The 21,713-nt window shown below is 37.0% G+C and overlaps 1 protein-coding gene across 3 annotated transcripts in view; it reads right to left on the minus strand.

The window, feature by feature from the left end:
• The window catches only part of CCDC181 (coiled-coil domain containing 181), a 48,159-nt gene that overhangs the window by 11,612 nt on the left and 14,834 nt on the right, over positions 1-21,713 (minus strand). For all 3 annotated transcript variants that reach the window (XM_007480736.3, XM_007480733.3, XM_007480735.2), the window contains 2 exons: positions 16,666-16,802; positions 10,908-11,861 (listed from right to left, as the gene is read on the minus strand). In XM_007480736.3, coding sequence (XP_007480798.1) covers positions 10,908-11,861; positions 16,666-16,782 — 1,071 coding nt within the window. In that variant the 5' untranslated portion in view covers positions 16,783-16,802. The remainder of the gene's footprint in view (positions 1-10,907; positions 11,862-16,665; positions 16,803-21,713) is intronic.

Raw genomic sequence — 21,713 nt, forward strand, 5'->3', positions numbered from 1 at the left:
AGCAAAAAAGGGATGAGAGAGGCAAGAAGGACATTCAGGTCTTTATTACTTAAGTTGGACATTTAATGACACAGAGGATTTTCAAGCATTCCTGAAGAATGGAGCTGAATAGAACATTTTAATCTCAAATGCAAAAATAAAGAAAAGCATAAAAAGATAAATAAGAAAACCAAAGAGATTCAATGAGTTTAATGTCTACATACATAGATGAGAAAATGTTACTTGTAACTCTTAAGAATTCTGTCACTATTAGGACAGTTAGAAGGAATATATGTTAGCAGAGGCACAGGATGATAAGAATGATATGCAAAACAAACTTAAGGGGTGAAAAAGAGGATGACAGTGGAGAGGAAGGAAGAGAGAAATAGAATGGGGTAAATTATCTCATATGAGGAGGAAGGAAAGAGTTATTAGAGTGGAGGGGAAGATGGGGGAACTGATGAGCAATGATTGAATCTTACTCTCAATTAAACACCAAAATGGAAATCCTGAAAATCAAAGGATAAATTAATAAAATTGAAAGCAAGAAAATCACTAAGCTAATAAAAAGGACTAGAAGCTGATTTTTAGGAAAATAATAATAACAACAAAATAGATAAACCATTGGCTAACTGATTTTTAAAAGGAGAAAAGAAAACCAAATTACCAATATCAAAAATTATAAAAGTAAATTCACCACCAGAAAACACTAAATTAAAGTAATTATTCAGAATTATTTGCCCATTGTATTGGTTCCAAGGCAGAAGGTAAGGGTTTAAAAAGAAAACAAACCAAAAAACACTAGAGAATAGTGAATAAATGGAGCTTTCCTTAAAATGGTTAGGAGTATTTATCTAAAACCATTATCTAGAATGAGGATACACTAGAAGTCTTCCCAATAAGATGTAGGGTGAAGCAAGGATGCACATTATTCCCACTATTGTTCAATATTGTACAAGAAATGTCAGCTATAGCAAGAAGCAAAAGAAATTTAAGGAATTAGAAAAGGCAATGGGGACTTCCGGTTAAGATGGCGGCTTAGAGAAAGCTAAAGTTCAGATCTCTGGAAAACCCTTCCCGACCGATCTCAAACTATAAGCTCCTAAGGCGCCGAAATTCAAAACAATAAACAGCACAGACCCTGGGAACCCTCCTCCTGGACCTGGACCCGGTTCAAAAGGTACGGCTCCCCTCAAAAGCCAGAACCCGAGATCACTCGGACCTCAGGGGTAGGAGCGCAGAGTCCAAGGCTCCTGGAAGAGGCAGCCCGGCCGGGCTCAGAGAGCAGGGTCCTCGGAACAACAACCCTCAGGGCCTTCTATCCAAGTCCCAGTGAAAGTTACTGCCTGGGGCTTCCGCTGCAGAGAGCTGGTCGAAACAACAGCAACCCTCAGGGCGGGCAAGACAGCCTCACGGGCTGGATCCTGCTATCCAAGTCTCAGTGAAAGTCCTTGCCCTCGGAGCTTGGGAAAGCTGCAGCCCATCCCCCAGCAGGCCGACGAAACAGCCTCACGGCCAGCGATTCTGAAGGCAACTTCCGGAAAGCGAGCTGGGGGGGAGAGTGTGGCCTCGTGGTCCGACCCTTCCATTCCAGTTCCAGTGAGGCATATTCAGTTTAACCCAGGGAAAGCTCATAGAACCAACATTTGCCCAGGACTAAAGCCTCTGATCACCAGACAGAGATAAGAAAAGCTAATCCTCCACATTCAGAGATGACAAACTCCACAGAAGCACAGAAGCCCCAAAATACCAAGAAAAATAAGAAGAAAGGGGCGACTTTGGACACATTCTATGGAGCCAAAATACAAAATACAGAGCAGATAGAAGAAGATATACAAGAAAATTCTCCAAAATCTTCCAAAGGAAATAGAAACTCTCCACAAACCCATGAAGAATTTGAATCAGAAATTACCAAAAAGATGGAAGCCCTCTGGGAGGAAAAGTGGGAAATAATGTAAAAGAAATTCATGCATCTACAAAACCAGTTTGACCAAACTGTAAAAGAAAACCAGGCTTTAAAGCAAGAACTAATAAAGCAAAGCCAAAACACCAAGAAATTAGAAGAGAACATAAAATATCTCACCGACAAGGTGATAGATCTGGAAAATAGAGGGAGAAGAGAAAATTTAAGAATAATTGGACTCCCAGAAAAGCCAGAAATAAACACCAAACTGGACACTGTGATACAAGATATAATCAAAGAAAATTGCCCAGAGATTCTAGAACAAGGGGGCAATACAGCCACTGACAGAGCTCACAGAACACCTTCTACACTAAACCCCCAAAAGACAACTCCCAGGAATGTAATTGCCAAATTCCAAAGCTATCAAACAAAAGAAAAAATCCTACAGGAAGCCAGAAAAAGACAATTTAGATATAAAGGAATGCCAATCAGGGTCACACAAGACCTTGCAAGTTCTACTCTGAATGATCGTAAGGCATGGAACATGATCTTCAGAAAGGCAAGAGAGCTGGGTCTCCAACCAAGAATCAGCTACCCAGCAAAACTGACTATATACTTCCAGGGGAAAGTATGGGCATTCAACAAAATAGAAGACTTCCAACTTTTTGCAAAGAAAAGACCAGAGCTCTGTGGAAAGTTTGATACCGAAAATCAAAGAGCAAGGAATACCTGAAAAGGTAAATATTAAGGAAAGGGGAAAAATGTTATCTTCTTCTTTTACTCAAACTCTCTTCTATAAGGACTACATTTATATCAATCTATGTATACTAACATGTGGGGAAAATGTAATGTATAAATAGGGGGTAAAGAAAGACCAAATAGAATAATCATTCTCACACAAAGATTCACATGGGAAGGGGAGGGGAAGAAAACTCCTATAAGAAGGAGAGGAAGAGGGGGGGGGGGATTTACTTAAACCTCAATCTCAGGGAAATCAACTCTGAGAGGGAAAAACATCCAGATCCATTGGGATCTTGAATTCTATCTTACCCAACAAGGGTAAGGAGAAGGGAAAACCAAGGGGGGGAGGGGGAGAGGGAGAACAAAAAGGGAGGGAAAGAGAGGGGGGAGGGGGAGGGAAGAAAAAGGGAGGGACTAAAAAGGGAAACATCAAGGGAGGGGACAAGGGGCACTGATTCAAAGTAAATCACTGGACTAAAAGGTAGAGCCGAAGAAGAAAAGGTTAGAATTAGGGAAGGCAATCAAAATGCCAGGGAGTCCACAAATGACAATCATAACTTTGAACGTGAATGGGATGAACTCACCCATAAAACGTAGATGAATAGCAGAATGGATTAGAATCCAAAACCCTACCATATGTTGTCTTCAAGAAACACACATGAGGCGGGTTGACACCCACAAGGTCAGAATTAAAGGATGGAGTAAGACCTTCTGGGCCTCAACTGATAGAAAGAAGGCAGGAGTAGTAATCATGATATCTGATAAAGCCAATGCAAAAATAGACCTGATCAAAAGGGATAGGGAAGGTAATTATATTTTGTTAAAAGGGACTCTAGACAATGAGGAAATATCATTAATCAACATGTATGCACCAAATAATATAGCACCCAAATTTCTAATGGAGAAACTAGGTGAATTGAAGGAAGAAATAGACAATAAAACCATACTAGTGGGAGACTTAAACCAACCATTATCAAATTTAGATAAATCAAATCAAAAAATAAATAAGAAAGAGGTAAAAGAAGTGAATGAAATCTTAGAAAAATTAGAATTAATAGACATATGGAGAAAAATAAATAGGGATAAAAAGGAATACACCTTCTTCTCAGCACCACATGGCACATTCACAAAAATTGACCATACATTAGGTCACAGAAACATAGCACACAAATGCAAAAAAGCAGAAATAATGAATGCAGCCTTCTCAGATCACAAGGCAATAAAAATAATGATTAGTAATGGTACATGGGAAACCAAATCTAAAACCAATTGGAAATTAAACAATATGATACTCCAAAACCGTTTAGTTAAAGAAGAAATCATAGAAACAATTAATAATTTCATCAAGGAAAATGACAATGGTGAAACATCCTTTCAAACCTTTTGGGATGCAGCCAAAGCGGTAATCAGAGGCAAATTCATATCCCTGAAAGCTTATATTAACAAACAAGGGAGAGCAGAGATCAATCAATTGGAAATGCAATTGAAAAAACTCGAAAGCAATCAAATTAAAAACCCCCAGCAGAAAACCAAATTAGAAATCCTAAAAATTAAGGGAGAAATTAATAAAATCGAAAGTGATAGAACTATTGATTTAATAAATAAGACAAGAAGCTGGTACTTTGAAAAAACAAACAAAATAGACAAAGTACTGGTCAATCTAATTAAAAAAAGGAAGGAAGAAAAGCAAATTCACAGCATTAAAGATGAAAAGGGGGACAGCACCTCCAATGAGGAGGAAATTAAGGCAATCATTAGAAATTACTTTGCCCAATTATATGGCAATAAATACAACAATTTAGGAGAAATGGATGAATATATACAAAAATACAAACTGCCTAGACTAACAGAAGAGGAAATAGAATTCTTAAATAATCCCATATCAGAAATTGAAATCCATCAAGCCATCAAAGAACTTCCTAAGAAAAAATCCCCAGGGCCTGATGGATTCACCTGTGAATTCTATCAAACATTCAGAGAACAGTTAATCCCAATACTATACAAACTATTTGACATAATAAGCAAAGAGGGAGTTCTACCAAACTCCTTTTACGACACAAACATGGTACTGATTCCAAAACCAGGCGGGTCAAAAACAGAGAAAGAAAACTATAGACCAATCTCCCTAATGAATATAGATGCAAAAATCTTAAATAGGATACTAGCAAAAAGACTCCAGCAAGTGATCAGAAGGATCATTCACCACGATCAAGTAGGATTCATACCAGGGATGCAGGGCTGGTTCAACATTAGGAAAACCATCCACATAATTGACCGCATCAACAAGCAAACTAGCAAGAACCACATGATTATCTCAATAGATGCAGAAAAAGCCTTTGATAAAATACAACACCCATTCCTATTAAAAACACTAGAAAGCATAGGAATAGAAGGGTCATTCCTAAAAATAATAAACAGTATATATCTAAAACCAACAGCTAATATCATCTGCAATGGGGATAAACTAGATGCATTCCCAATAAGATCAGGAGTGAAACAAGGATGCCCATTATCACCTCTACTATTTGACATTGTACTAGAAACACTAGCAGTAGCAATTAGAGAAGATAAAGGAATTGAAGGCATCAAAATAGGCAAGGAGGAGACCAAGTTATCACTCTTTGCGGATGACATGATGGTCTACTTAAAGAATCCTAGAGATTCAACCAAAAAGCTAATTGAAATAATCAACAACTTTAGCAAAGTTGCAGGATACAAAATAAACCCACATAAATCATCAGCTTTTCTATATATCTCCAACACAGCTCAGCAGCAAGAACTAGAAAGAGAAATCCCATTCAAAATCACCTTAGACAAAATAAAATACCTAGGAATCTATCTCCCAAGACAAACACAGGAACTATATGAACACAACTACAAAACACTCGCCACACAACTAAAACTAGACCTGAACAAATGGAAAAACATTAACTGCTCATGGATAGGACGAGCCAATATAATAAAAATGACCATCCTACCCAAACTTATTTATCTATTTAGTGCCATACCCATTGAACTACCAAAATACTTCTTCACTGATTTAGAAAAAAACATAACAAAGTTCATTTGGAAGAACAAAAGATCAAGGATATCCAGGGAAATAATGAAAAAAAAACACATACGATGGGGGCCTTGCAGTCCCTGACCTAAAACTATATTACAAAGCAGCAGTCATCAAAACAATTTGGTACTGGCTAAGAAACAGAAAGGAAGATCAGTGGAATAGACTGGGGGAAAGCGACCTCAGCAAGACAGTATACGATAAACCCAAAGATCCCAGCTTTTGGGACAAAAATCCACTATTCGATAAAAACTGCTGGGAAAATTGGAAGACAGTGTGGGAGAGACTAGGAATAGATCAACACCTCACACCCTACACCACGATAAATTCAAAATGGGTGAGTGACTTAAACATAAAGAAGGAAACCATAAGTAAATTGGGTAAACACAGAATAGTATACATGTCAGACCTTTGGGAGGGGAAAGGCTTTAAAACCAAGCAAGATATAGAAAGAATCACAAAATGTAAAATAAATAATTTTGACTACATCAAACTAAAAAGCTTTTGTACAAACAAAACCAATATAACTAAAATCAGAAGGGAAACAACAAATTGGGAAAAAATCTTCATAGAAACCTCTGACAAAGGTTTAATTACTCATATTTATAATGAGCTAAATCAATTGTACAAAAAATCAAGCCATTCTCCAATTGATAAATGGGCAAGGGAAATGGATAGGCAGTTCTCAGATAAAGAAATCAAAACTATTAACAAGCACATGAAGAAGTGTTCTACATCTCTTATAATCAGAGAGATGCAAATCAAAACAACTCTGAGGTATCACCTCACACCTAGCAGATTGGCTAACATAACAGCAAAGGAAAGTAATGAATGCTGGAGGGGATGTGGCAAAGCAGGGACATTAATTCATTGCTGGTGGAATTGTGAACTCATCCAACCATTCTGGAGGGCAATTTGGAACTATGCCCAAAGGGCGACAAAAGAATATCTACCCTTTGACCCAGCCATAGCACTGCTGGGTCTGTACCCCAAAGAGATAATGGACACAAAGACTTGTACAAAAATATTCATAGCTGCGCTCTTTGTGGTGGCCCAAAACTGGAAAACGAGGGGATGCCCATCAATTGGGGAATGGCTGAACAAACTGTGGTATATGTTGGTGATGGAGTACTATTGTGCTAAAAGGAATAATAAAGTGGAGAAGTTCCATGGAGACTGGAACAACCTCCAGGAAGTGATGCAGAGCGAGAGGAGCAGAACCAGGAGAACATTGTACACAGAGACTAATACACTGTGGTATAATCGAACGTAATGGACTTCTCCATTAGTAGTGGTGTAATGTCCCTGAACAACTTGCAGGGATCCAGGAGAAAAAAACACCATTCATAAGCAAAGGATAAACTATGGGAGTGGAAACACCAAGGAAAAGCAACTGCCTGAATACAGAGGTTGAGGGGACATGACAGAGGATAGACTCTAAATGAACACTCTAATGCAAATACTATCAACAAAGCAATGGGTTCAAATCAAGAAAACATCTAATGCCCAGTGGACTTACGCGTCGGCTATGGGGGGTGGGGGGAGGAAAAGAAAATGATCTATGTCTTTAACGAATAATGCTTGGAAATGATCAAATAAAATATATTAAAAAAAAAAGATTCTCTATTAACAAGGCAACTGCTGTGGCATAGTCAATAAAGAATTGGGTTCTGCGCCAGGAAGATCTAGGTTCAAGTACCTGAAGAGATGTAACAAAGATAACCTTGATAAATGACTGCTAATATCAAATGAGGCATAAAACATGGAGATCGAGGCTTGCTAAAATGGGTTCCCCACTATTGGGATGAAGAGGTTTCATGCCGACGCCAAGCTGAAGGGTGAATATCTACAAATAGTTGCATCCTCCATATAGTTCTATTTGGGAATGAGATTGTGCTGGTTACATCAAGTTCCGGAATATTGCAGAGGCTCTTGGAAGAGATTTGTAACCACTCAAGAGAGTTTGGTCTAATCATCTAAATGGGAAAAACCCAAGTGAATAAAAAGGGCTTCTTTACAGATGTATAACCTACAGCAGTGATGGCAAAACTTCTGGAGACTAAGTGCCCAAACTGCCACCCCTCATGCCTCATGTGAGCCGCTCCCTTACCTCAGACAGGGAAGGAAGGAAGTGTCCCCATTGGGCAACTGGGCAGAGGGGTGGTGCATGTGAGAAATGTCCTCAGGCAAATGGATAGGGGGAGGGGAGTAGCCCCCTCTGGCAGATTCAACACATGTGTCATAGGTTCACCAACACGGACCTATGGTATTCATCAATATCAACAAATATTTATTATGTACTAGGCAAAGGTTTACAAAGATAAAACTAAAAACCATCCTTGTCCTCAAAGAGCTTACATTCTTTCAGGGGACAAAACACATACAAAATAAATATAAAATCATTCCTGAGGAGAGGGCACCAGTTACTGGGGGATCCTTAAAGGCTAATTATGTAAGGCTCAAGCTGAGTTTGGAAGGAAACATGGGACTTTTACAAAGGTGGAGCTGAAAAAGATTTTTTAAAAAGGGAAAAGGACCTCTTTGTACAAAAATATTTATAGCAGCGCTCTTTGTAGTGGCAAACCATTGAGGGGATATCCATTAACTGGGGAATGGCTGAACAAGCTGTGGTGTATGATTGTAATGGAATATTACTGTGCTATAAGCTATAAGATAGAATGAGAAGGATGATTTAAGAAAAACCTGGGAAAGAACTACATGAATTGATACAAAGTGAAGTGAGCAGAACCAGGAGAACATTACACACAGTAACAGCAATCTTATATGTAACAGCAACTTATAAGTAACAGCAACTTTTATTAGCAATACAGTGATCCAAGACAATCCTCTCAAGGACTCATATACAATTCATCTCCAGAGAAAGAACTGATGTGTCTGAATGCAGACTAAACATACTTTATTTCACTTTATTTCTTCACTTTTTCTCTTATTTGTCCAAGTTCTCTTTCAAAAATGACTACTGTGGAAAGATGTTTTACACTAATTAACAAACAAACAAACAAAAAGGCATTCCTGGCATGGAGAACAACCAGTACAAAATCTTAAAGACTGGAAATGGAGTATTGGGTATGCAGAAATGCAAAACTATAGGTTTGGGTTGACCAAAGAATATGGGCAGCTACCTTTAAAGAGTGAACAGAAGAGCTAATATGTGACCCTAAAGAACATAAGAAGTCATTGGAGTGAATAGAATGGAGATGTAACATAGTCAAATTTGCACTTTTAAGAAAATCATGTTAGAAGCTCTATGGATTATATAAGATGAATTGGAGAATGGAGAGACTTGAGGTAATGGCTACCTAAGAGAGACTGTAATTGTCTAAACAAGGATGGTAGTCATATAAGTAAAGAGAAGGCAATTCAGAAATCAATGGTCATTTGAAGAGAAATAGTTTGAATTGAATGATAAAGTGAGAAACCACATCACAAGGTTATAAATTATATCTGTGTGTGTATGTATCTGGGATGGACAGAACACATGGACAATGAGTTATGCCCAAAACAGGAAAAGGAAAGTATATTGGATTAACTTTAGGAAATTACAAAACTTCTTTAATGATCTCAAAGTTCACTAGAATAAAAGTCATATTTTTAATAACAAAAACATTTCTACCAGTGTTATACTATGGATGCAAGTAATTACACAATAGTCTTTGAATAATTAAAAATGATCATCACTTAAGAGGGCAACAGAAGTTGTAAGTAGGCTACAATACATAAGAAACTATAGTGTCTTAAGAGATGTCGTCAATGCCAAAATAAGGAAGTCATCAGAGAAATGCATGTTTGAAAAATCTAAGCTGAGCTGGCAAGAGCAAGAAATAAAGCCCTGCCAGCTTAAGTGCTCCACTAACAGCCTCATGAGAAATCAAGGAGTTCTACCAGAACACCAGTCTTACTGCCTGTGGGGAACTTATGGGAGGACACAAACAAGTTATACAAGATAATGAGGCAGAGGTGGGTTACAATCAGCACTACTGGATGCAACTATATGGATGAAATCACAGAGCCATCCAAGGATCTGAATAACAGATAGAAGTTGATATTTGGGCCTGAATAACCTAAATAGAGCTCTACAGTGTAGAAATGAGGAGAAATAGTGTGACATGACAGAAGGAACACAAGAATACTAGAGAGAAGAATTGAGTTTTAGTCCTTAACCTTCAGGAAGCCAAGTGACCTTAAGCAAATCATGGAACCTCTCTGAGTCTGTTTATTCATCTATAAATTAGAGTTACATGAAATTCTCTCTACAATAGCCATTCCCACTCCACAATTTTGTGAATCTATAACTTGAGTTATACAAGTTGATGTCCTAATTCTCCCATTAGTATCTAGATTCAAAGTACTCTAGTATAATAAAATAAAAAGATTTCCTGTGAAGGAAATAAAAAATAAATGAATAGAGGGAAAAAAAACCCTACCAAATACAGGGGCATAAAAGATATCTGCAGAATGTTTTTCTGATTCTAGGCTGCATGTTAAAAGTTTACTATAAAAGTTATTTCAACTGCCCTTTTCTCCTTCTAGTTACTACTGAAGTGAACCAGCAATTCTGCTCCAAATGATTGACATGACCAGGCTTGTTCTATTGTTATTTCCAGTAAAAATGTCTCTTTGTAATAATATTTTACAGCTGAATATTTCAATGTTAAATTTCAAATAAGTCTAGCATCTGAGTCCAAGAACTGGACTGATAACTCCAATTACTTTTAGTGCTTCACTTCTAAATATTCAAATATAAAAATATACTGAGGGCAATATTTAAAAGCATAATTGAAGCCCTTGAAAAATCAATTTAGAATATGCCATACTGACAATGTGTAACACAAAAATAATAACTACATTATTCCCTTGGTCTTAAACCAAATAAATAATCCTGTCAGAAGGCTCTATATATTAATGTTATGTACATGAAAGAGTAAAGAATATACAAATTTATTTTGGTGGCTCATCCTTAAGGCAGAACCACCTGATACCTAAATTTCATCAGTTATACAATTTAATTTATTTCTTTATTGTGCTTTATGAATCCTAAGTGAAAAATCCTAAATAATGATTATGATATAATTATAAATTTTAATATAATTCTGACATTAAAATAACATTTTAAAAATCACTCTGGGCAACAATTTCAATTTGTTACATTTAGCCAATGAAATCTTGTTCTACTTCCAATGTCTCCTTTACCCATGTTCTCACCTCTCTCTTTAGTTTTTCTTTCCTTAATTCGATTTGTTTCTGACGTTCTTTCTGTCGAGGTGAAAGGCAGTATGTTGAGTTTATTGGTGATATGTTTGCAGATTGTACTCTGCGGCTAGATTTCCCATTCCCTTTGCTTCTTCTTGTGTTAACTGCGGAGCTTGGCCGGTATTTGGGATTGGGTGGCGGTTGTGGAAAATAAACCACCGGCTCCCCTGTTGATGTGTGAGCGATAACATGTGACTTAACTAGGTCTTCCTTTTTAATCCCAATCATCCCATTGGTAGCTGAATTGGAAGATCGAGGTGATAACTGCTGGTTTTCAATCTCAGTAATGTTAACATTAATGGGAGGCAAAAAGCCCTGGCTCTCAATGTCTTGTAAACTCAGAAGCTCAAACTTCCCATCTCTCTCTACCAGTATCTTTCCATCCTTATATTCTTCACTATTGCCATTAGACAGTGAAAGGAGCACATTCTCTGGTCTAAGTTCACCAGAAATACGCAGCTGTGACAGTTTTCCAGACACATCTCTCTCATTTTCATAATCATTTCTATAGGTTTCTGTGTCTTCCAGTGGTGGAACTTCCAGATCTACTAACTTTTCCTTGAATTTAAGTTTTCTTTCTCTCTTTTCATTTACAGGTTCTTGATTCTCCAAAATCTTGTTGGCTGTTACAATCTTTTCCATAATGTATCGTTTTACTTCCTCATCCTCATCCTCATCCAGATCCTTTTGGCTTTCTATCTTGTTTTCTTGGAATGAGTTTTCACTATCTGAATCAGATACAGGATCCAAAGGTTGAATGCTAGGTACTGAAATGAAGTTATTTCGTCTTGGTGACAGTTCCTCCTTTGATAACTTCTCAGGATCAGGAAGCTGTTTTATATCCTCGCCTCCTTTTTCATTCTCTTTCAGTTCTTCATGAGTAATTTCTTCCTTTTCACTACATATCTAAAAAGAAATCATATTCTCTTTCAGTCAGAAGATTCAGAAATGAGGTTTCCCAAATCAAATGCAAGAATTTTTTATATTTATAAAATTTCTACAGGAGAAAATGTTACTTATTTATACTTCAGATATGATACTCTGTTGTGATTACATAATTAAATATGTCATGACAAAAAATTCTCTCTATACATACACACATATATATCTATATCTATATCTATCTATATATATATGAAAGACCTTTTGAAATTTTTACTAAATTTTATTTTGGTATGATAAAAAATTTCAGATAAATGCTGCATTAATATGATTTAAAACATACACATTTTTGGTCTGCTTCATTAAAGGGATTAACTGTATAGTTATCATTTTTACTTGGGAATTTCCTATTTGTATATCTCTCTATTTTACAGTTTAAAAAGAAATTTTAAAATATATTTCCTCCACATGATTTTCTTCTTCAAATAAAAAAAATCTTAAAAAATAAATTAAAATTTAACCTCCATGAAAAAGGAGACTAACATTTTTCCCTTTTATACCTAAGATCTAACATAGTATATAGTACATCTAATTGGTGCTTAATGTGAGTTGATTTTAATTAAAACTTATGTAGACAGAGCAAATGCTAAGGCTCACCAGTGGATTTCTGGCCAAGTGAGTTATCAAACATTTGATAACTTCTCTAATCATCTTCTTTATGAATGTTTGAAGTTCACATTGACTATGTTACCTATTCCCCTGAAGCTAACCCCCTTCACCTCTACTTGCCCTCCTCATATCCCAAAAAGTCTTACTTCAACCCTTTGCCCTGCTGCCTACCATCTTCAGCCTCTTCCTTTCCATTAGCTCTTCCTTTTGTAGTCACCATACGTAGAGACAGTTCTCCTGGCTCTGCCTTTCACTCTGCATCATCATCAGTTCATACAAGGCTTCTTATCTTTCTCTGATTCCCAATATCATTTCTTACATCAAATTGATATTTTGTGGCATTCATATAACACAATTTGTTCAGCTATTCTCACTCAAGAAGCAGCAAATTTGTTTTCATTTTTTCAGTACTGCAAAGTTCTGAATTGAATATTTTTTACATATGAAGCCTTTATTCCTATTTATCTAGAACTCTTCTATCCTTCCTCTAGAGTATATTCCCAGTAATGAGATTGCTGAATCAACATATATGAACAGCTTAGTGACTTTTCTCAGATAATGAAAAATTGGACCAATTCACAGTCCCCACCAGTGGTGAATTAACATACATATCTTGACAAAGCTTTGACAACATTATCTATTACCATTTACTGTCACTTTTGTAAATTTTCTGGATGTGAGGTGAAAAACTTGAGTTGTTTTAATTTGCATTTCTTTTGTTACTATTGATTTGGAATAATATTTGATAAATAATATTTTGTAATTTTTCATTCAATTTTTTTGAAAATGTTGCCTTCTTTGACAACTAGTAGGGAATGATTATTGGTCTCATATTTTATGTTGCTGAAATTGTCTGTTTCCTCCTTTACAATCACATCTCTCCTTTATTTGGCAAAAGAATTCTCCTTTTGGCCATAATTGTAAAAGGTACTTCCTTCTCCATTCTACTTTAAATTTTTTAAAGAGGTGACCATTTATAGTTAGGCCACCAGTTCATTTGGAACTTGACTGTAGTGTATATGATGGAATTTGTGGTCTAAACCTATTTTTTGCCAAATGGCTTTCCAGTTTTCTAAGGAGTCCTTGTGAAAGAGTCCATCCTGCAGAAAGATGATTGGTTTAATTGAGTATTAAGGCTATGTTCCTGATTCTTATTTATCTAGACTGCTGCACTGATCTACTTTTTTCTATGTTTTAATCATTACAATTTTTTTTTTGGAAAATGTTATCCCCTCCTTATACATAACTATTTTTTTTCCACTATATCCCTTGACATTCTAGACATTTTTTCTTACAATTGATTTTTGTTTTTGTTTTTTGTCTAGTGGGACAGAGTAATTACTTAATGGTTTGACTGGCATAGGCTCTTTGGGGGCCCTTTTCCCTTTTTTTACATTCTTTCTCTGTGACACCTGTTTCCAAGGATTTGATAAGCATCTATGAAAATGGCTCCCAGATCTATATTCTCAAACCCAAGGCTCCCTCCTGAATTCCAATATTGCATAACCAATTGCCTCCTGGACATTTTGAACAGGATGCCCCACTGGCATCTCAATTTCAACATGTTCAAAACAATTCATAATTGTTCCCTCAAAAGAAATCTCTTCTTTATTTTCACATTTTTGTTATAGTTTTGAAGTCACTCAGGTTCACAACCTAGGAATCATCCTAAACTCTTCACATACATGCCTCTCCATCAATCATCAAGATTGTTGAGTCTCTCTACACATCTCATGCATCTATACCTTTTTTCGGTCCCTATACACATACTCCTAATTCGGGCTTTCTTACCTGATAGAAAAATTGGGAGAACTGGTCTCCCTCCCCCAAGTATTCTTCTCACTAAGCCATGGTCCACAGAGCTACTAAAATGCTACATAAAGCACAGGTGTGACTATTTCTCTCCCCTGTTCAATTAATTTGTGTGACTCCCTATTCTCTCTTGAATCAAGTATAAATTCCTATTTGGCATTTAAAGCTCTTTACAGCCTGATCCCAAACTACCTACTAGTTGGCTGTAGTACTTAGCCTGAATACTGCTTCCTATAAGAAGCCTGTCCTGAACCCCACCTGTTGGCATCTTTTCTCAGAAAATGACTCTGTTTTTATTAGTCCATATATTTCTGTGTATTTGGTATAAAGGTGTTCTTGTTCCTGCTACAATATCGGTTCCTGAGAGTGTGGGGGGGTGGGAGGGGGTTGTCACTACATTTTTGATTTTGTATCCCCTGCACTTGACAAAGCTCATGTCTAGGCACTTGGTAAAGAAATGCTTGTTGGTGATTGACTGACTGGCTCTCATTTTGAGGAGTGTGATATAGCAGGAAGAATGATGGCTTTGGATTCCAGAGTGACCTGGGTGCAGGGAACTTAAGAGTCCTAGTTCCCTCATCTGTAAAATGTAGTTATTAAGATCTAGAATGTCTATCTCACAGGGGGACAATGTTGGGGGTGAGAGCATCTGTGTCCCTACACTGTATTGGCTATTACCATTGTTCCTTTGTCCAGTCTCAGCTGCTCCTGCTGTCCCTTCCTTAACCACCCCCTAGAGATGTTCACCCTCTCAGAGGCGAGCCTCGCTGCTACATCATAGCACCTCTCCTCCAAGTCTCCTTCTCCCTGCTCCCATGGCCTGTCTCTGGCCCGAGCTCAGCCCCTCATTGTCTAACTCCTAGCCTGGGGGAGCAACCTTCAGCCTCTCCCCACTCCAGTCCATCCTCCACTTGGGTGCCAAGTGATCTTCTAACATGAGTGTTTGATCACGTCCCCTCCTTCCTCATTAAGTTCCAGTGGCTCCCTATTACTTCCATGATCAAATATAAAATCTTTAGTTTGTAAAGCCCTTCAGAGCTTGACCCATTCCTTTCTTTCCACATATACTCTAAAATTCAGCTACAAAGATTTTTTTTTTCCCCAGAGCACAACATATTTTATTTGCAGCATCAAATCGAACCCTTTTAGGGAAAATGGAAGCTCCCAAATCAGTCTCCTTGCTCTTCCTTGCACATGACACTCCCATGTCCAGATTCAATAACTCTTTACCGAGCTCCTAGAAGGTTCTTCCTTTTGACTCTGACATCCACCTTTCCTGGCCTCCCTTCAGACTTATGCAGGCCTTTCCCAGGCCCTCTCCTCCATCTCCCTCTCCTCCAGCTGGCACTTCCCTCAGAGATTACTTACTATTTACACTGTATATAGCTCAAATGTACCATTTCTGCATGCTCTAAGTATTTCTTATATTTTCCTTGTTATTTACACATTGCATCTCCCACTAGAATGTGAACCTCTTGACTGAGATTGTGTGTGTGTCTAACCCTAGCACTCAGCACAGTACCAGGCACATGGTGAATATGGAATAAATGTGTATGGATTGATTGGCAGGCATTTTATATTGCCACTTTTTATTCTTCACTCCCAACTTCTCCTCAGTGCCCCTACTCCCATTCTGTCACCCAAATCAGGTTTGGCATCACCAACCCCTTCAACTGTTCTCCAGTTATCAATGAATTCTTTCTATTCAGTCCATAGACTTTTCTCAGCTCACATGATCTTCAATCTCTCTGTCTCCCTTGACATCACTGATTATATTCTCTTTAAAGCACCTTTCTTTGTTTATAAATTATTCATATAATACCAGGTTTGGGTTGTATGTAATAACTTAGCCACTCACATTTATAACAACTCATTTTAAGGTTTACAAAAAAAATTCCCCACAACAACTCTGTGAGGTAGGTAGTCCAAGTATTATCATCTCCACTTTACAAATAAAATAACAGAGACTCAAAAGAAGGTAAGTGACTAGCTGCCTACAAAAACTTGGAATCACATACAGATTTTCTAGCTTATTCCATTCTCCCAAGTCCAGTCAACAAATATTTATTAAGCACCTACTATCTGCAATCTTCTTGTAGGGTTTCATTTATTAAGAGGACATCATTTCATGATCTGACCTAAGCTACATCAAAATCGTATTGTCTATAGGGTTTAATGTATTCACATTTCTCTTTTAATGAACTTAGTTATGTTTTAATTCAATGACTCATTCAAAAACATTTCTTCTATGTGTATAAAAACATTGTGCTAGATGCTAAGAGAAAAAGAAAATGAAGAAACTACAGATATAGCAATATAGTAAAAAAAGTTATTCTAGAGTAAATACCTCAACACTGCTGACGTGGCTTTTTTCTTCTTCATTAATTAACCATTCAAGATCCTTTTCAAAGTCATCTTCATATTCTCCACTTTCCATCAAATCAGCATCTTTCTTTTCATTCATTTTCTCTTTATTAAATAGTCCTATAAGATATAAAAGATATGATAATATGTCCTCACGGGAAAAAGAATCCCATAAAAAATCTAGAATTTCCAAAGGAGATTTCACTAAGAAAAACTAAAACTATTTAAAGTTTATAAACTAAAGAATATTTAGGTAATGAAAAAACTTCCTGAATCACATTCAGAATTTCTTCTGATAACTGCACAGATACACAGGCTTATAATTATCATGCCAAACAGTTTGAAAGAAAATATGTAGGCATACCTTGTTTTATTGTGATTCACCTTATTGTACTTCACAGATACTATGGGGTTTTTTTTTGTACAAATTGGCAGTCCTGGGTCAAGAAGTCTCTTGGTGCCATTTTCCCAACAGCATGTGCTTACAATCATGTCTGTCACATTTTGAAAATTCTCTCAATATTTCACATTTTTTCATTATTATTATGCCTGTTATGGTGATCTGTGATCAATAATCTTTTATATTGCTAATGTAGTTGTTTTGGGGTACTACAAACTCTGCCCAATGGAGCAAACTTAATCAATGAATGCTGTAGGTGTTCTGACTGCTCCACTCACTGACCATTCCCTATCTTTCTCCCAGTCCTCAGTCTTCCTATTCCCTTAGATAGGCTATTGAAATTAGGTCAGTTAATAATTCTACCATGGCATCTAAGTGTTCAAGTGAAAGGAAAAGTCAATCCATGTGGCAAACTTCACTGTTGTCTTATTTTAAGAAATTGCCACAGCTACCCTAACTTAGCAACCAACACCTAGATCAGGCAGCAGGCGTCAACACTGAGGCAAGACTCTCCACCAGCAAAAAGATTACAACTCTCTGATGGATAAATAATAGTCAGCATTTTTTAGCAATAAAATATTTTTAGGTAAGTCATATATTTTTTAGTCATAATATTGTTGCCCATTTAATAGACTATGGTATGATGTAAACATAACTTTTATATGTATTGGGAAACCAAAAAATGTGTGGGACTCGATTTAATGCCATATTTGCTTTATTGTGGTGGTCTGGAACAGAACCCACAATTTCTCCAATATGTCTGTATCACAAAAATCCCTGAGATTTTAGAGATGGAATTTTCAGTCCTTTTTCCCCTATCCCACCTCTCTCCTCTAATTTCAGAACTCAATACATATTACAGGGGTCAGCCAGGGGCAATTTTCCTTTTGAGTTCCATTCACTAGAGCATAGATGATTCTAAAGAAACCACCAGTGGGGGATACCCCTACTCAGAGATCCCTTCTGGTTGTGAAGGGGCTCTTATGGCAGAGAAAGAGATTGGGAATTCAGCAATGATGGCAACAGAACTGCTTTGGCCTGGTATTTCCTAGTCAAACAGAACTGGTTGCTAGGGTTTTAGTTTCCTCAAACACACATCTGATTCATTCTTTCCTTTCAACAAAGATAATTGTTTATGCAATGGGAAAGAATTGCAGAATCTCAGAGCTGTGAAGAACCTGAGAAAACTTACCTCTACCAAAACAGTCCTCTATCTAATGTACCCAACAAGTGTTTGTGTACCTTTCATTTGAAGATATCTAATAAAGAGAATTCTATTCCCTCTCCAGGTAGCCCTTGCCACTTCTGGATAGTTTTAATTAAAGGAAATTTTTCCTTTATTTCTGAGAAAATCAAATATTGATTTTGTATTTTATATGTGATTTCATTCTGTAATTGACTCTATTCTGTAACTGCCTAAGCCATGTTTTTTGGTCTCTGAGTTAGGTTCAGAAGTTCATGAGTCCAGAAGTTCAGTTTTCTTCTCTGAGTTAAGTTTCCCTAACTGAAATAAAACTGTTATCTCTGTACCACTATGTTGCCCTTGCACATTTAGAAGAAACTTGTTATCTTTGAAGGGGACAAGTAGATTCCAGGTAATTTAGTCTGTTATCTCTGCTTCATTGTCTGCCCTTCAAGAAAAGTCTGGTCTGGTATTTCTGTGACACTATCCAGCCATACAAGTAGGCACCACCAATGAGCATTCCCTAGCAACAAGATGGAAGGAGAGGTTTCCATCCAATGATATTGTTTTCCATCATTTGTGATACTTCTAACTTTGAAACCAATCATATTGTTTTCCATCTATGATGCTTTCGGTTCTGTGTTCTGTTGTACTTCCCAAGATAAGACTCTTTTAGCTTCCTGAGGAGGTGAAAGAACTAATTGCTAGCCAATAAATTGCCAAATAAGTTATCAATAAATTAAACACGATCACAAACTTCATGCCTCGGTTTACCTTTGCCTCTTTGTACCTTCCATCTATTGCTCCTAGTTTTGTACTTTGGGGCTAAGTGGAACAGCTCTATTACATCCTCTTCCACATGGCAACCTTTCAAATTCTTGAGATCAGTTACCATGTACCCCTAAATTTTCTGTTTTCCAAGCAAAATATTTCAAGTTCCCTCAACAGATTTACTCTCTAGTTTATCAAGCACTTTTCTAAAACATGGCACCCAGAAACTGAAGCCAGCACTCCAGATGTGATCTTATCATCAGAGTATATACAGCAGACTTGGTTCCCTTGCTAGTTCTTACCCCATTCCTCTCATGGCACAAAGATCTCATTTTCTTTTTGACTGCAATATCAATCATTATTGATTCTTTAAGCTAAAATACCCAAATATTTAAAAATAAACAATTATTTCTCTCAAGTCATTTACTTCCACTTTTTAAAAAAATCAAATGCTAAAAGATTTTACATTTATTTATATTAAATTTCATCTTATTAGGTCTTACCCAAAGTTTTATTCTGTCAGAAATCTTTTTGAAGAGGAAGCATGGGGCAAATGCAAAGCACTCTGAACTTGAAATAAGTAGGAACTGAATTTTTTTTAAATCATCTCAGACACTTAATAGCTATGTGACTCCCATGCAGGGTTTTTTTTGTTTTTTGTTTTCTTTTTTTCTTTTTCTTTCTTTTTAGGGTTTTTTTTAAGATACTGTTATGGAAAATCTTTTTTGCAAATTGTAAAGCACTGAATAAATATAATTAGCAAGTGTTGCTATGGAGCAAGGTTTAGCTGGGCACCTTTGTTTTTTTTTTTTAACTTCCTCTTCGGAATAGGAAAGGGAAGGGAGAGATTCTTGTCAACCTTCCCTTTCTCAAACCAAGAATGGCTCTAGGATATAGTCTCACTATAGTTCACATCATTATTCCACCCCCTTCCTTCCTCAGATATAGAAGATTTGTCCCTCTCAGCTATTTTAGGAGTTTATAAAGATTATTATTCATAAAATAATAACATTAAGACCTTTTTATATATGAAGCTCATGGAACCTCTGCAGGGTCAAAGGGAAGAATCTTGGTCACCCAAACAAAAGGCTAATCCCCTGATCAATTTTTTAATTCTATCTGTCCCAGTTAATCACTGGCATCCTCAGTTTTACCCTCCCTGACAGAGAATGAACATAAAGATACACCACCACAAAGTTAGAGTCAAGTAGTTTCTATTTCAAGGAAAAATGTTTTCAAGGATACTAATTAAATCAAATTTATTAAACAGAGAAATTGAGAAGTGAATGCCACAGGGAAAGGAGGAAGTTTTTTCACAGGTTCCTGCAATCTCCTGGTGAAAAACAATTAAGACACATTGCACTCACATTTGTTTCTTTATGATCACAGGCTTAATCATAGAAACTATGCTGAGAGTCTAATCTCTGTAATAACCATTGCTGCTTTTCCCTCTTCCCTTATGGCAGGTCTTTTGCTCTGGGAGATACCACTGCAACCATGGCTGCACTGTCTCTCCTCTAAAACTTTGCTCTCTCCTCTGTCTTGTTACTGTCTCTCCTCTAAAACCAAAAGTCAAAAAAGTCATTCAGGTTTTCTCCTAGTCACAGAACCCAATCTAGCCAGAAAGTGGTCTCTCCCAGAGCAGAAAAAAAAAGTTTCTGTCTATCCCAAACTCCAATTCCCAGGATTCCCAGTTAGATTTTTAAACCCCTTTCTCGCTGCCCACAGGACATCTGTGCAAATAGGTTTGATGACCTAATTATACAAATAGAAATTCTTCTTCCTATTATTATTATTACAACTACTATTATTTTATAATCTGACTATTCTTTTAATCTGTAAACTATCATTTGCCAGCCTTCATGACATTTGCACATTGCACAAAAATGCTGCCTATGACTTTATCCAAGTCACTAATCGAAAATAAGGTGACAGCTTCCCAAATTGAAACTGAAATCATGATTATTCCTTTGATTCAGCCATTCAACCAGCTTTGAGTCCACCTAATGGTGCCCCATCTGTTCAACGTTCATATAAGACTGGCATGAGAGACTTAGCTTCTCATCTCAAGATCAGAACTGAAAAGGAGAAACATCCCCAAACAACTAAGAAGTCCCTCCTAATTTCTAACTATTTAGCTGTCTACAACTGTTGTATCAGTTTTTATCAAAGAATGCCAATGTTAGAGGGGGTCTCAGGCTAACATTCAGAGGAATTCCTTCTACATTAGTGGTGTAAAACTCCAATTGTTAGGAAGGTTTTCCTTAGACTGACCCTATGTAGTGCAGTGACCAGGGAAGAAGAGCCCCACGGTCTCTCTTTTTTTTAGGGGGTCTGGAGTTTCACAGGACAAACAAGGATGGTTGTGGGCCTGTCACAGATGGCAAATCTCATTACTTTATCTTTCACTTTCCAATCTACCCCTCTTTTTAAACTTCCCTTTTACTATCAAGGACTTCACCACCATTCTTCCAGTCACACAAATTCACATCAGTGTCATCTGAGATTCTTCACTATCCCTCCCTGAAGCAGGATTAATCAGCTGTTAATCTTGTTTCCACTTCCACCTCTCTCCCATCTGTTCCCTTCTCTCTACACAGAATCACCACCTAATTCAGGCCTTCATCACGTCTCACTCAATAATTAATGTAACCTCCAGATTGTCTCTCTAAAGTCT

Source organism: Monodelphis domestica, chromosome 2 (genome assembly GCF_027887165.1).
Source record: "Monodelphis domestica isolate mMonDom1 chromosome 2, mMonDom1.pri, whole genome shotgun sequence".
Lineage (NCBI taxonomy): Eukaryota > Metazoa > Chordata > Mammalia > Didelphimorphia > Didelphidae > Monodelphis > Monodelphis domestica.